We start from the raw sequence: 13,894 nt of genomic DNA on the forward strand, positions 1-13,894 counted from the left end.
TATTGCTCTAAATATACTGACTTAGCCGTCCTGAATGACCTAATTAGGTTGGGGAGGGGACTTGGCCTGGTTCTCCAGTTCTGTAAAACTGCCACCTCCAGCCTCACTCTAAATAGCTTATACAAAATCAAGTTATTCCAATAGCTAACACAAATCCAGCAAGCTGTGGTCCTAAATCCCATCTACATTTATATATTTACTTTTTACTGTGTACATTAAGAATTTTGTTGTGCTTTTCACATATCCAATGTGTGTTTTCATATTAAACATTCCTCAGTTTCTTGGGAAGGAAAGAAAAAGATCATGAAAAGAGGTACATCAGGAGAGTCGGACTGTAAAGTAACATTACACACACAACTAGCCAAATCTCTTTTTAATTTAAAAGATAATGTCATCACAAGGCAATATATAGAGGTATAAAAGAAAATAAAGTATCCACCCTAAAATCCATGTTATTCCATGATATTTTCACAGCAACTAGTATATATATCAATATATTTTTCACGATCTGTTCTGTTACACATTGGGTATGCTTTTAGAATTTAAAATATGTATTACCACAGCAGTCTAAACATTGTACTTTTAGGGAAATGTGCAGAGACATGGTTCAGTGATTTGATCATTGTGATGACTATTTACAATGCTATCTATTTACGTTAGCAATAAATAATCCTGATATCAAAAGAGACAATACTCATGCACACACCAAGATGGCTGCATGCTCTTAAAATATTTACACACAGCTCTCCCATTAATAGTGAAAGTGCGCTTTCTTCAATTCTCTCCACATTTCCATTAGTCTTGCTTCTGGGGGATGCATCCTTCCATTTCTACAACTTCAGGCCATCCTTCATATTTGTTTGTATCCTTATTGTTCTTTATGTGCTATTGGAACACAGTAATAATACACAGTTTAACAAACCTTTGTAAACTGCTGATTTGCAGTAACATTTTACACATTCTCATTTCAGTAATACTCATGTCAACAATGAGTTCATATAAATTACTGGTCAAGATATTAAATGAGTGACCCTCAGGCTGTATCACATACATGGCAGAGCTTCAAATAACAGCTGAAAGAATACATTGCAGATGCTTTTAAAGGATTATTTGCTAGTCAAAAACTAACACATACATCCTGCTAAGTTCTAAAATATTTCCAAACTTAACTGATTCTAAAATCCAAAGCTCAATTACAATCCTTAATAATTAAAGCTTCCTAAAAGGCTTAAGATAGGTAATCCTATTCCAACGCATTGTCCTGTAGGAAAAAATATTCCCGTGCAGAATTTTTAAGTTTTGAATTGAAAAGTACGATGGTTATTTCAAATAACTGATTACCAAGAATTTATGACAAATATATGATCATATTTACTATCTGCTTTATCTGATTTTCAAATAGCTGGGATGGGAATATGTACCGTAAGGTTTCATAGAATTTGTTTTTGTTAATTCTGAGAGTCTAAGACACTAACCTGTTCAAAAGGGCTTTTTGTCTTAATGCCCTTCCCACCACAGAAGACCCAGTTGTCTCTAAAACCAAGATTAGTAATAGATGTGCTCCCCAATTCAGCAATGAGCCGCCGTGCCTCATCATTGAGTCTTGAAGAGGGAGAGAAAGAATACAACAATAAACAGAGGGTACTGTAAGCTAATACTGATTCACTAGGATATTAACACAAAACATGAGACAAAATGAGACTTTAAATAACAGAACATTTTGGAAAATAACTTTTTTTTTCACAGAGTAACATTTCTACCAGTTGAATTCTTTAGTGACAAAAGACATGAAATCCAACAATTAATTTTAAGTTTATTCTATTAGAAAGTACCTGTTAGGTTTTTATTTCACAACAACAATTCACCTTCATTTAACTTTTTAAATTATACTCATCAAATAAATAAGGGATATCACAGTTAGTAGATGTCTACTCAGGCTAATCCAAGGTCTTAAGCAATCAATATTTTTATAAAATTAATAATCTTTTTGAATTTCCACTAAACCCTCTGTAAATTACATTTGACCAGAATAAAGATAAATGCTGACAAAAATCTATATGTTTCTAACACTACGTTTTATTTAAAACAAAATGAATTTTGAGAACAGGGATATAAATTGTACTTCAGTGATAACTGCCAAGTGGTTACTTAATAAAAATGAAAATATTAACCACACAGCAGCTAAATGTCTACTAGCAGGAGGGGCAGTGACAAAAGTCAACCACTAGGGTAACTACTAATTGAAAGATGTCACTAAAAAATTTTGTGTAAGTGATCATCCTAATGTTCAATGATTTTCTTTCCTTTATCTCTAAGGAGAAAAGAAACTCAGCAGGATAAATGCTAGCTAGAGAGCTTAAAAAAAAAAGAAGGCCGGGCGCGGTGGCTCAAGCCTGTAATCCCAGCACTTTGGGAGGCCGAGACGGGCGGATCACGAGGTCAGGAGATCGAGACCATCCTGGCTGACACGGTGAAACCCCGTCTCTACTAAAAAAATACAAAAAACTAGCCGGGCGAGGTGGCGGGCGCCTGTAGTCCCAGCTACTCGGGAGGCTGAGGCAGGAGAATGGCGTGAACCTGGGAGGCGGAGCTTGCAGTGAGCTGAGATCCGGCCACTGCACTCCAGCCTGGGCGACAGAGCGAGACTCCGTCTCAAAAAAAAAAAATAAAAAAATAAAAATAAAAAATAAAAAATAAATAGAAATAAAATAAAGTTTGAAGGTGACAATCTCTCCTTTATATGTTAAGACTTCTCTGACTGCCGTGTGCTGGTGTCCAAACAGGAGGTATCTCGGAGTCTAATCCTCCTGCTTGCGCCAAGTCATGTGCCCCACTCCTAGGCTCAAGCCATCCTCTCTCCTCAGCCTCCCAAGTAGCTAGCACTACAGGCACATGCTATTGTGCCTGGCTAATATTTTAATTTTTTGTAGAGACAGGGTCTCCCTGTGCTGCCCAGGCTGGTCTTGAGCTCCTAGGCTCAAGTGATCCTCCTGTCTCGGCCTCCCAAAGTGCTGGGATTACATGTGTGAGCCACCATGCTCAGCTAATAGTATGGATTTTGTGGGATCCTTGTGAGCATTCAATGAGAAGACGCTGGACCGTCCTGGAGCTACGTCTGGAGGGGCAGCTAACAGTGGGGCTGTGCCTGTACCTCGCCCCTTCTTGGCTGGGAGCAACTGGAGGAACGGCACCCGCCACACCTGCTACTGTCTCCCCAGACTCCGTGGCTCAGCTGTGAGCTGTGAGGGCCCCATGGATTCTTGGATTTTCTCCACATTGTTACTGCTCAAATAGCTGGCCTTGCTGCTGGCAGAGAACAGACAGGGGATGAGGAGCTGATATTTGAGGAGGTAAATTTAAGCAGCAGGCTTACAATACGTTTTATGAGCTTGGCAGGTATAGCTGAAGTGGGTGTTATCAGTAAATACAGCAATGGCATTGATCACTCTGGGCAAATAGCCTCGAGGGGCTTACAAAGCCTTGAAATGTTCCAACGAGGTCTCCATTTGGAGCCTACATAGTGCAGTATGCTGAATCTGGGGTCAAAAGATCTGCCACTCAGCCGGGCTGGTGGTGCACGGAAGATCGCCCACCTCCAGCAGAAGCTATAATCCCAGCACTTTGGTAGGCTGAAGCAGGAGGATCCCTTGAGCCCAGGAGTTTGAGACCAGACTGGGCAACATAGTGAGATCCAGTCTCTACAAAAAGATAAATTAGCTGGGCTTGGTAGCACATGCCTGTAATCCCAGCTATTGGAGAGGCTGAGGTGGGAGGATCACTTGAGCCTGGGAGGTCAACACTGCAGTGAGCTGTGATTGTGCCATTGTACTCCAGCCTGGGTGACAGAGCGAGACCCTGTCTCAAAAGAAAATCAAAAAGACCTTCCTCTCATTAGCTGTATGACCATGGCCACGTTAATTAATGGAGCCCACTGTTTCCTTATCAACTGTTTCCCAAGCCCCTCAAGATTGTGTTGGCAAGAAGAAAATGCAACAGTAGACCAGGCATGGGGGCTCATGCCTATAATCCCAGTGCTTTGGGAAGCTGAGGCAGGCAGACCACTTGGGGTCAGGAGTTCGAGACCAGCCTGGCCAACATGGTGAAATTCAATCTGTACTAAAAATAGAGGTGGAGGAGGGTGCAGTGAGCAGAGATCACGCCACTGCACTCCAACCTAGGCAAAAAGAGTGAGACTCCATCTCAAAACATAAAAAAGAAAACAGACAAATAAGAAGGGAAGGAAGGAAGAAAAAGAAAGACAGAAAGAGAAAAAAGAGAGAGAGAAAGACAGAAAGACAAAGACAAGGAAAGAAAGAAAGAAAGAAAGAGAGAAAGAGAGAAAGAGAGAAAGAGACAATGGCCAGGAGAAGCTTTGTAAGTGATGAAGTGCTGAGCTTCTGTGAGGAGATGGTGATGATGATGTAGTATGAGTTCTAGAATCAGAGGCTGGGTGATTTCTGGCAAGTTGCTTAACCTCTCTGAGCCTCTTATCTGTAAGATGAAGATAAAAGCAATATCAGTCTTATTAAGAAGATTACATGTGGTATATTGAGTTGAATAGTGTTCCCCAAAATTTATATCCACCTGGAACCCTGGGAATATGACCTTATTTGGAACTAGGGCCTTTGCAGAGGTATGCAGAGGTCATACTGGATTAGCGTAGGCCTTAAGTCCAATATGACTGGTGTACTTCTAAGAAGAGGGAGATTTGGACACAGAGACATAGATACACAGAGAAAACACCATGTGCAGATGGAAAAAGACTGCTGTGACATGCCCATAAGCCGAGGTGCACTGAAGACCACCCGCCTCCAGCAGAAGCTGGAAAAGGAAAAGAAGGATTCTCTCCTAGGCCTTCAGGAGGAGTGTGGCCCCGCCAACACCTTGAGTTTGGATTTCTGGCCTCTAGAGCTGTAAAAGAATACAGTCCTTTTTCTTTTACTTTTCTTTCTTCTTTTTTATTTTTATTTTATTTTTTTATTTTTTGAGACAGAGTCTCTCTCTGTCACCCAGGCTGGAGTGCAATGGTGCGATCTCAGTTTATTGCAACCACTACCTCCTGGGTTCGAGCAATTCTCCTGCCTCAGCCTCCTGAGTAGCTGGGACTACAGGCTCCTACCCCCACACCCGGCTAATTTTTAGTAGAGACAGGGTTTCGCCATGTTGGCCAGGCTGCTCTCCAACTCCTGACCTCAGGTGATCTGCCCGCCTCGGCCTCCCAAAGTGCTGGGATTACAGGCGTAAGCCACCGCGCCTGGCCAAGAGAATACGTTTCTGTTGTTTTAAGTCATGCAGTTGGTGGCAGTTTGCTGCGGCAGCCCCAGGAAATGAATGCATGTGATAATCCAGAAAAAGCGCTCCATGCCATGGTGCCCGGCATGTAGTGAGTGCAAGGGGTTAGCTGTGATTATTATCGTTCTCATTCATAGTATTATGGTTCAAGGTCGGTTGTGACGGCCACAGATTTGGTCATAGGGAGACCCCTCTAACCTCCCTGGCCTCAAGTCTTGCTGGGGGTGGGGAGGGATGGGTTCCCTGGTCATGGTTTCCCATGAGCTCCTGCCCGGAATGGGTGGCTGTCCTTGTGGCAGTGGCTGACTTCCACGGATCCCTGACGGGAGGGTTCTGTTGAGGTTGGTGGGGGTGCCCTCTATGAGTCCTGGTTGTGGGGAGGGGTGGAGGCTGCTTGGTGTGTCAGCTGCCCAGGGCTGGTTTCTGGAGCACAGCTCAGCAGATGCCTCAGGAACCTGTCTGGCAACAACATTCCTCCGCCACTCAGAGCAGCTGGCTGTCACTCGCAGCCCATTGTGGTTTTGTAAGGCGCAGACAAGGAACGTCAGCTGCTTCCCAGCAGGGCCCGTGAGTCACTTCGGCAGTTCTGAGCCCAGAGTTTCCCCTGTGGAGGCCAAAACCCTTGCCTCTCGGCCCAGCTTCTGTCCTGCGACCAAAGGTGGGTCTTCTGAGGCCTTTCTCAAGAGGAAGCCAGGAGGGGCAGGCCCCGGGATCCTGAAGACACACGGGAAGACAGATCCCACCGCACTTCCCTACTTCCTCAGCCTTCTGGGCTTGGGGCAAGGAGTGTCTTTTGGGTTGACACTTTTCAGGCCTCGGTTTTCTCACCTGTGAATGGGGATGTTGTGAGAACTGGATGAACTTTTAGAAGTGACAGCACCCTTCCCTTTCCTCTCCCCAGCATCTCAGGTAGCAGGTCAAATGGTTCAGAGCCGCTGGTAAGAGGATTTGACCACATCCCTTCCTGTGGGTACGTGGATGGCCACTCATTAACATCAGGACCAAGGAGGCCTCAGGAGGAAAAGGGGCAGGACTTCTGAAAACCCTCACCCCAGGTGAAGTTCAAGAATGTAAAAGCCTGTTTGTAGCAGGGATGACCCAGCCAAGTTCATCCTCGAATGGACACCGGGGTCTCCAGGCAGCACTCGCGGCAGGGCACAGACTTAACCCCGGCGCCAAGCACTGCATGTGTGCCTGAGGTGGGGGAGTGGCAGGAAAGGAGTCTGGGGGTGTTTGGGGGTATGTATAGTGACTCAGAAGAACTTGGTGATCCCACGGACCCAGGCAACTTGGCCATGGGACAAGCCATGGCTGGGTGGAGTTGGCGGGGGGCAGACAGACATTTGCTCCCCTTCCCCCAGGCCCTGAGTGGGGTGTTTAGCAGGAATACCCACTTCACTTACGTTTTTGGAGCCTCCGTTTCCAACATCAGGTGCAGCAGCCGCGTAGGGGCACCCCCAGTCTCCCTGGTGAGGGGACTCAGGCATCAGTGTTGGTCTTGGAGGGCATCCTGGTAGAAGAGTCAGGCCAGGCGTCGATGTGGTCCCAGCTCAGCCAGGTTGGGGGTGATGGGCAGAGAGTCTTGTAAGCAGCCCCTGCGGCTTTGGAAAATGCTTGGAGCAGATCCTAGAAAACACGTAGCGGTGGGGGGGTGCGGTGTGGATCTTGAAGCACAGAGATGTACCTGTGACCTTGAGCTAACAGAAGTAACCCAGAGCTACTCTGGTTACAAATGAACACAATTCTGCCTCCAGTCAGCCTCCCAGGACCCCCACAGCCTTGGGCACCATTTATCCAGGTGGCTTGTTTGCCACCGGGCTCTGTGCATTGCAGGACTGGTTTGGGCAGAGTTTGTTTCTGTGGATAGAGGCAGGGCTGCTGTGAGAAGTGAAAGGAGGCCACTCCAAGTCCCCAGCCACAACAGACTGCCAGCATCAGCCTCCAAAGATGGTATCACCCCAGCCAGGACAGGGCCAGGCCTGCGGGTTCTAGAGCATGTGCAGAACTTTGTTTCTGAAACTCCTTCCTATCCAAGGCTGGTTCCAGTTCTAGCCATACTTGAATTTTGCTGAGTTTGAGTATCTGCTGTGTGCTAGGTTTTGTAGTGGATAAAAGAAGGGCAATAATAGGCCAGGCATGGTGGCTCACACCTGTAATGCTAGCATTTTGGGAGGCCGAGGTGGGTGGATTGCTTGAGCTCAGGAGTTCAAGACCAGCCTGGGCAACATGGTGAAACCCCATCTCTACTAAAATACAAACACTTGGGTGTGTTGGTGCATGCCTGTAGTCCCAGCTACTTGGGAGGCTGAGGCAGAAGAACTGCTTGAATCTGGGAGACAGAGGTTACAGTGAGCTGAGATCGCACCACTGCACTCCAGCCTGGGTGACAGAGCATCTGTCTCCAAAAAAAAAAGAATGACAATAATGGTGGTAGTCCTAATGACAGTGACAGTTTCTTCATCTGTAACATGGGATAATTACAGTACCCGCCTCATATGTGCTGTAAGGATTGAAAGGGATAGTAGCATATAGTACCTAGCACATAGTACGTGCTCAATAAATATTACCTGTTAATGAGGAAACTGAGGCTCAGAGAGGTTAAGGGCCTTACCCTAAGTCACACAGCATGGGAGTCTGAATCAGGGACCTCCAATCTAATGTAGGAGACTGACAGTCCCTCACAATTGTGAATCCAGTGCTAGGTGAGCTAAGGGAAGGGGAGGTGGTCCTAGGGGACTTCTGACTAGGTATCAGGAGTCCCTACGGAGGAGGTGGTCCTTTCATTGAGCCTCACAGGTAAACAGCTGCAGGTGGAGATGTGGGGGTGGGGGTGGAGCATATGGAAAACTCAAGGACCAGAAAGAGGGTGCCTTGGGGGGTCAGTGGGAGAAAAGGCCAGGCAGGGCGGCTGCAGGCAGATGGTGAAGAGCTCTGAATGCATGCTGAGGAATGGCCCACAGTGACAAGGACCCCACTGACTGTGCCCTTGAGAGGCAGTGTGGTACAGTGGTTCAAGACCTGGACTCTGCAGCCAGCCTGCCCCAGTCAAATCTATAGCAGGGGGACAGTAGCGGGATGTACAGGAAGAATAAGCAGGGGTGACTGCACAGCTCTAACCCAGTGCCAGGGTAAATCCCTTCACCTCTGCCTACCTGTCTACCAGGGACTGTGTGGCTTTTATGTCCAGGAGAGCATGGGGTTCCGTCTTCAGGCTGTGACTCTGGAGATGCCTCGAGTCTCCTGAGTCCCTGGGTCTCTTCCCCCTGAAGGCATGTGCTACAGAGGCTGTGAGGATGCCAAGCCCACCTGTGTGATTAGTGCCCAGGTGCAGGGAGTTGCTGGACACATGCAGGATGCCAGGTGGGAGGTTTGCTTCAGAGCATAGGAAATCCTAATTATTGTCATGCAGGTACTCAGCAGGCATGCAGGTTTGACCGCAGGGCTGGGATTCTCAGAAGGTGGTTAGAGTCTCCATTTGTTCACTTAAGACAGGAGCATCCGGTGCCATTTGCCCCAGGAGGTGGGCGTGAAGAGCATAGGACAGGGAGGCGTGGAGGGGGTGGAGTGGCGTGGGGGCAGCGCGTGCTTTCTGGGTTATCTGGAGATTTAGACAGGGACACTGTGCCTCCAAGATCCTCTGAGTTCTCCTTTTCCTTTTTTTTTTTAATTTATTTATTTTTTTATTTTGAGACAAGGCCTTGCTTTGTTGTCCAGGCTGGAGTGGAGTGGTGCAATCTTGGCTCACTGCAACCTCCTCCTCCCGGGTTCAAGCGATTCTCCTGCCTCAGCCTCCCGAGTAGCTAGGATCACAGGCGTGCACAACTACGCCTGACTAATTTTTGTATTTTTAGTAGAGATGGGGTTTCACCATGTTGAGCAGGCTGGTCTCAAACTCCTGACCTCAGGTGCTCCACTAGCTTCAGTCTCCCAAAATGTTGGGACTACAGGTGTGAGCCACTGCGCCCGGCCAGGTTCTCCTTTTTCAACAGTAAGTTGCCCAAACAGTACAAGTGGAATGAGCTTCAGCCTCTTATTGGCCAGTTTAGCTAACCTCATGATGGATCCCTTGCACCTGTGCCCATGGCTCAGCGTTAGGTCTAGGCTGGGGTTACCTCTTGGGCAGCGGCATCTGCCTGTGCCCCCGATTGCCAAGCAGACATGGCCGGACCAGTTGGTGGGGGCCCCTCACGAGCAGCAGGTGTTCCTTACTTACACTTTCTGGAGTGTTACGATGTTTCTAGGCTCCCTGGCCAGCCCGCTGTTTTGGTGTTTCCAGTCCAGGCTTTGTTTCTAGGCCCTCCCTGTCTGAGCAACACCTCACCTCACCCTGACTCACAGGGTCTCTCCCGCTCCGCCTCCAGCAGTTTTCTTGCCACCCTCCCCGCATTCCTCCAGGTCCACACACACCTGCCCTTTGATTCATGGTTCTTTCCTCTCTGAGGAGAGCAAGCACCAGAGGCCAGGGCCCCATCACCTTCGGTCAGCAGCTGGGGCCACCGCCTGCCACTGGGTGTCTTCACACACACCTTTCCTGGGCTCTGGAGGGAGGCTGCTTAGAGGCGGATGATTGGAGAGGGCCTGGATGCTGAGGGCCCTATTCCAGAAGGCAAATCTCAAAGGCAGCTCTGGCCCTTTTTTTTTTTTTTTTTTTTAAGAGATGGGGTCTCGCTCCGTCACCTAGGCTGCACTGCAGTGGTGTGATCATAGCTCACTACAGCCTTGAACTCCTGGGCTCAAGTGATTCTCTGGCCTCAATCTTTTTTTTTTTTTTTTTTTTTTTTTTTGAGACGGAGTCTCACTGTCACCCAGGCTAGAGCGCAGTGGCGCAATCACAATCTCGGCTCACTGCAACCTATACCTCCCAGGTTCAACTGATTCTCCACAGCCTCCTAAGTAGCTGGGTTTACAAGCATGTGCCATCATGCCCGGCTAATTTTTGCATTTTTAGTAGAGACAGGGTTACCATGTTGGCCAGGCTGGTCTTGAACTCCTGACCTTAAATGATCCATCTGTCTCAGCCCCCCAAAGTGGTGGGATTACAGGCGTGAGTCACTCCGCTTGGCCCCACACCTCAGTCTTCTAAGTAGCTGGGACCATAGGTATGCACCACCATGCCCAGCTAATTTTTAAGTGTTTTTGTAGAAATGGGGTCTTGCCATGTTGCCCAGGCTGGTCTCAAACTCCTGACCTCAAGTGATCCTCCCTGCTCTGCCTCCCAAACTGCTGGGATTACAGGCGTGAGCCATCGTGCTTGGCCTGACCTCTGAGTAGGTCTCTCTCTCCTGTCCTCCTTCCCTCCTTCCTCCTTTCTCTCTTAAACGGCTTTATTGAGATATAATTATCATACCACAACATTCACCTGTTTAAAGTGTACAATCCAATTGTTTTTAGTATATTCACAGAGTTGTACAACTGTCACCATAATCTAACTTTAGGACATTTTATCACGCCCCAAAGAAGCCCCATTCATAGTCACTCCTCATTCTCCCTCCCACCTCCCAAGACCTGGCAACCACTCAATTATTTTCTTTCCATGGAGTTCCTTGGTGATGCAACTGTGAACAGTGAAGCCAGCCCCAGGTGGCTGAGGTGGGATAGTCCTGCCCTTGGATCAGGCTTTCAGCAAGCAGAATCCCAGAGTGGGCCATCCAGCTGGCCCACTCACTTCCTCGTGGCTGTAGCCCTGAGAAGGTCACCAGTCTTCATGTACCCAGGGAGGGGCATGAGACCCAGAACAGGGAGGAAATCTGACCAAGGTCACATCGTGCGTAGAGGACACAGCTCCTGCTGGCAGTACCCACCATCTCTGGCACTCCAAGCTGCCTTCCCATAGCAGCCCCTACACATCCATGGGCCTCCCGCTGGCCTCAGTCTCTCCATCTGTACAATGGGAATAATAACACCTACCACACATGTTGCAGGGATTGAATGAAAGCAAAGGCAATCCTGTGTGTAAAGAGTTTTTCCCGGTGCCTGGCATGAAGCTGTCCCTCAGCCCCTTGCTGAAGTTTAATTAGATTAAATTCCCATCCTGGCATTCAGGGCCCTGCACATTCTGGTTGTCTGGGGTGGATGGAAGTTTGTCCCTCCCCTAGAAGGTGGCAGATGGAAGCCACTGGAACCACAAGATGCTTGCTGCTTCCTCTCGGTCACCTGGAAGCTGGTGGTGTCGGCGGGGCAGGCGAGAGGTTGACACTAGTGGCGATGACTCAGCACAGAGAGCTGTGGGAGTCTGGTTAATCAGCAGCGTCAAAACTTCCTGTTGCTGTTTGCAAACAAGGGCCACCCCCGGAGGAGGAGGACCAGAGCTAGGGGAAAGGCTGCGCGTCACAGAACCTCAGCAAAGCAATGCTACAGTCTAAAGGCAGCAGCAGCAGTGGTGCTAAGAGTTCAGCACGTGGTCAGGGGCTGTGGCTATGGCTTTCCAGGAGCATGTGGCTTCACTTATGGCCCCTGTCCCCATCTCCCTACCCAGGAGAAAAAATTTTTTTTTCTCCAGCAGTAGCTGATTGACTTATTGCAAAGGAGCCCCAATGAAGTGCCAGGGTGTGAGAGCAGGAATCACGGTGGTGGCACCTGATGAGACTCATCTGTCTAGGATGGGCCAGAGTGTTGAACCGCAGGGTACCGAGGCATTCCAGGACCCACCTCGGAAGATCTCTGGTGGCTTAAGAGCAGGCAGGGATTGGGAGCACTGAGACAGTGCTCTCAGCCCCACCTGGCCTGGCCCAGCAGACAGAAACACTCCCAGCCTGAGCACCTGGCAGAAGAACCAGATACGCCCCTCTGGTGACAGCCATCGCTCAGATATCTTTATACACGCCTCATGCCTCCCAGGAGAACCAGCCAGGGCAAGAATTCCAGATCCGAGAGAAAAACTGTAAATTAGCGTGAAGAGTAGTTCTCGTCAAAAAATGCTGCCAACAGTGTAAATTTGGTACAGGCCTTCTGAGGGGCAATCTGGCAACATGTTTAGAAAGTGAAAAAAAAAATGCTCAGACTCTTTATTCAGAAAGATTTTTTATGAAATTGACAACCTCTCTTCTCCCTTCCCACCCCACACCAGGGAATGAACGGGCTGTGTGGGTGGCAATGGTGACAGCAATGCTGTTTATAAAAGTGACAAAAATGGGAGCTACTCAAATATCAGATCCTATGGAATGGCCAGCTCAGTCAGGGCACAGGCTTTCAGTGGAATATTATGCAGCCATTTAAAATAGTTTTTTGCTGGGTGCAGTGGCTCACAGCTGTCGTTCCAGTACACGGGAGGCTGAGGTGGGAGGATCGCTTCAGCTCAGGAGTTTAAGGCTGCAGTGAGCTCTGATCATGCCACCTCACTCCAGCCTGGGTGAGAGAGCGAGACCCCAAATCTAAATAAGTGAATAAATAAAATACTTCTCAGCCATTTTTATTGAGTGCTAGGTGTGCCCCAGACACCGGAACCTCTATTCTGAATGTGATCTTGGCCTTATCCGATGATGTCTGTACTTCAGAAAAATGCAGGCCTTAGGAGGAAAAAGTGACATGGAAAATGCTTATTATAATAATTTTAAAAAACTTTAGAGATGGGGGTCTTGCTATGTTGCCCAGGCTGACCTCAAACTCCTGGGCTTAAGTGATCCTCCCACCTCTGCCTTCCAAGAAGCTGGGCCACAGGCGTGAGCTACCATGCCCAGCACTTACATGATTCAAAGTAAGAAAAGGCAGAGTAAAAAATTCTATCCAGTCTTTGCCTCCCACTATAACTGCAGCTTGTGTTTGCAGAAACGCCAATTGTGTGCCAGATGCTGGGCTGAGGGTGCTATGTGCTTGCTCTAATTTACATCTCACCATAACTCAATGGGTTAGACACTACCCCTACTCTCATTTTCACAGGGGGAAACTGAGGCACAGAGGAAGTGACTGAGCCAGTGACTGAGCTCAAACCCAGGTCTACCTGGCCCCAGAACCACCTTTAGCCGCTCCTCTATACTGTCATCTCCTTAACACAGAAATGACATCAGCTCATGGTCAGATACTAGAAGGAAAAATCTGGACCAATGACAATAAGTGAAGGGTGGTTTTTGTGTTTTCCCTCTCTCTCTTGATTTCATTAGATTTGTCCAGAAAAAAAAAATTTAAGTTCAAAACCAAAAACTGCCACCTAGAATTTGCAGCAGGTGGGGAGAAGTGAATGAGGAAGTGGGGAAAAATGGGAAGGATGTTAATAACGCATGTGCTGGCTTAGAACCCGGAGCTAGAACAATTTAGGAGCAAGAAGGAAAGCGGCAGACCACTTAGTGAGGAGGAACCCGGAGGCTTCTGGAGGATGGTGACAGGATCCTCGGGCTGGGAGGCGGGCCTGGGGCGGGGCTTATTTGGCCCGTGCTACTCTCAGGGCGGTTATTGCTAAATCTTTTTATTACCTGGTGCTTACGTCCATTATCTCCTCAATGTTTGCATTCCTCTCATTTTTTTTAGACTACAGGAAATGATAAAGGGGAAAAAAACCCACAAAGCCTCGGTTTGCTTTTAGCCTTGGAGTGCTAGGAGGGAGGGAATCTCCGCCAAATTCTTCCTTGAGTCATAAAGAGGTTTTAGGTTCCCGTAAACTGAGAGTTAG

At 48.0% G+C, this 13,894-nt stretch overlaps 1 protein-coding gene and 1 long non-coding RNA gene across 2 annotated transcripts; both read right to left on the minus strand.

Annotated features, from left to right (window-relative positions):
• Positions 1 to 356: 356 nt before the first annotated feature.
• Positions 357 to 2,391, minus strand: LOC116272536. Its single transcript, XR_004181203.1, has 2 exons — positions 1,476 to 2,391; positions 357 to 885 (listed from the first exon to the last, which is right to left on the minus strand). It is a non-coding gene; the product is annotated as an uncharacterized LOC116272536 (long non-coding RNA).
• Positions 2,392 to 6,503: 4,112 nt separating this feature from the next.
• LOC101011191 lies at positions 6,504 to 12,567 on the minus strand. The gene is given in 5 exon segments (XM_009196545.4): positions 6,504 to 6,768; positions 6,771 to 6,870; positions 6,873 to 6,918; positions 8,445 to 8,664; positions 11,200 to 12,567. Coding segments are annotated over 5 exon segments (516 nt in total). The 5' UTR covers positions 11,273 to 12,567; the 3' UTR covers positions 6,504 to 6,691.
• Positions 12,568 to 13,894: the final 1,327 nt, after the last annotated feature.

Source organism: Papio anubis, unplaced genomic scaffold (genome assembly GCF_008728515.1).
Source record: "Papio anubis isolate 15944 unplaced genomic scaffold, Panubis1.0 scaffold1228, whole genome shotgun sequence".
Classification (NCBI taxonomy): Eukaryota; Metazoa; Chordata; class Mammalia; order Primates; family Cercopithecidae; genus Papio; species Papio anubis.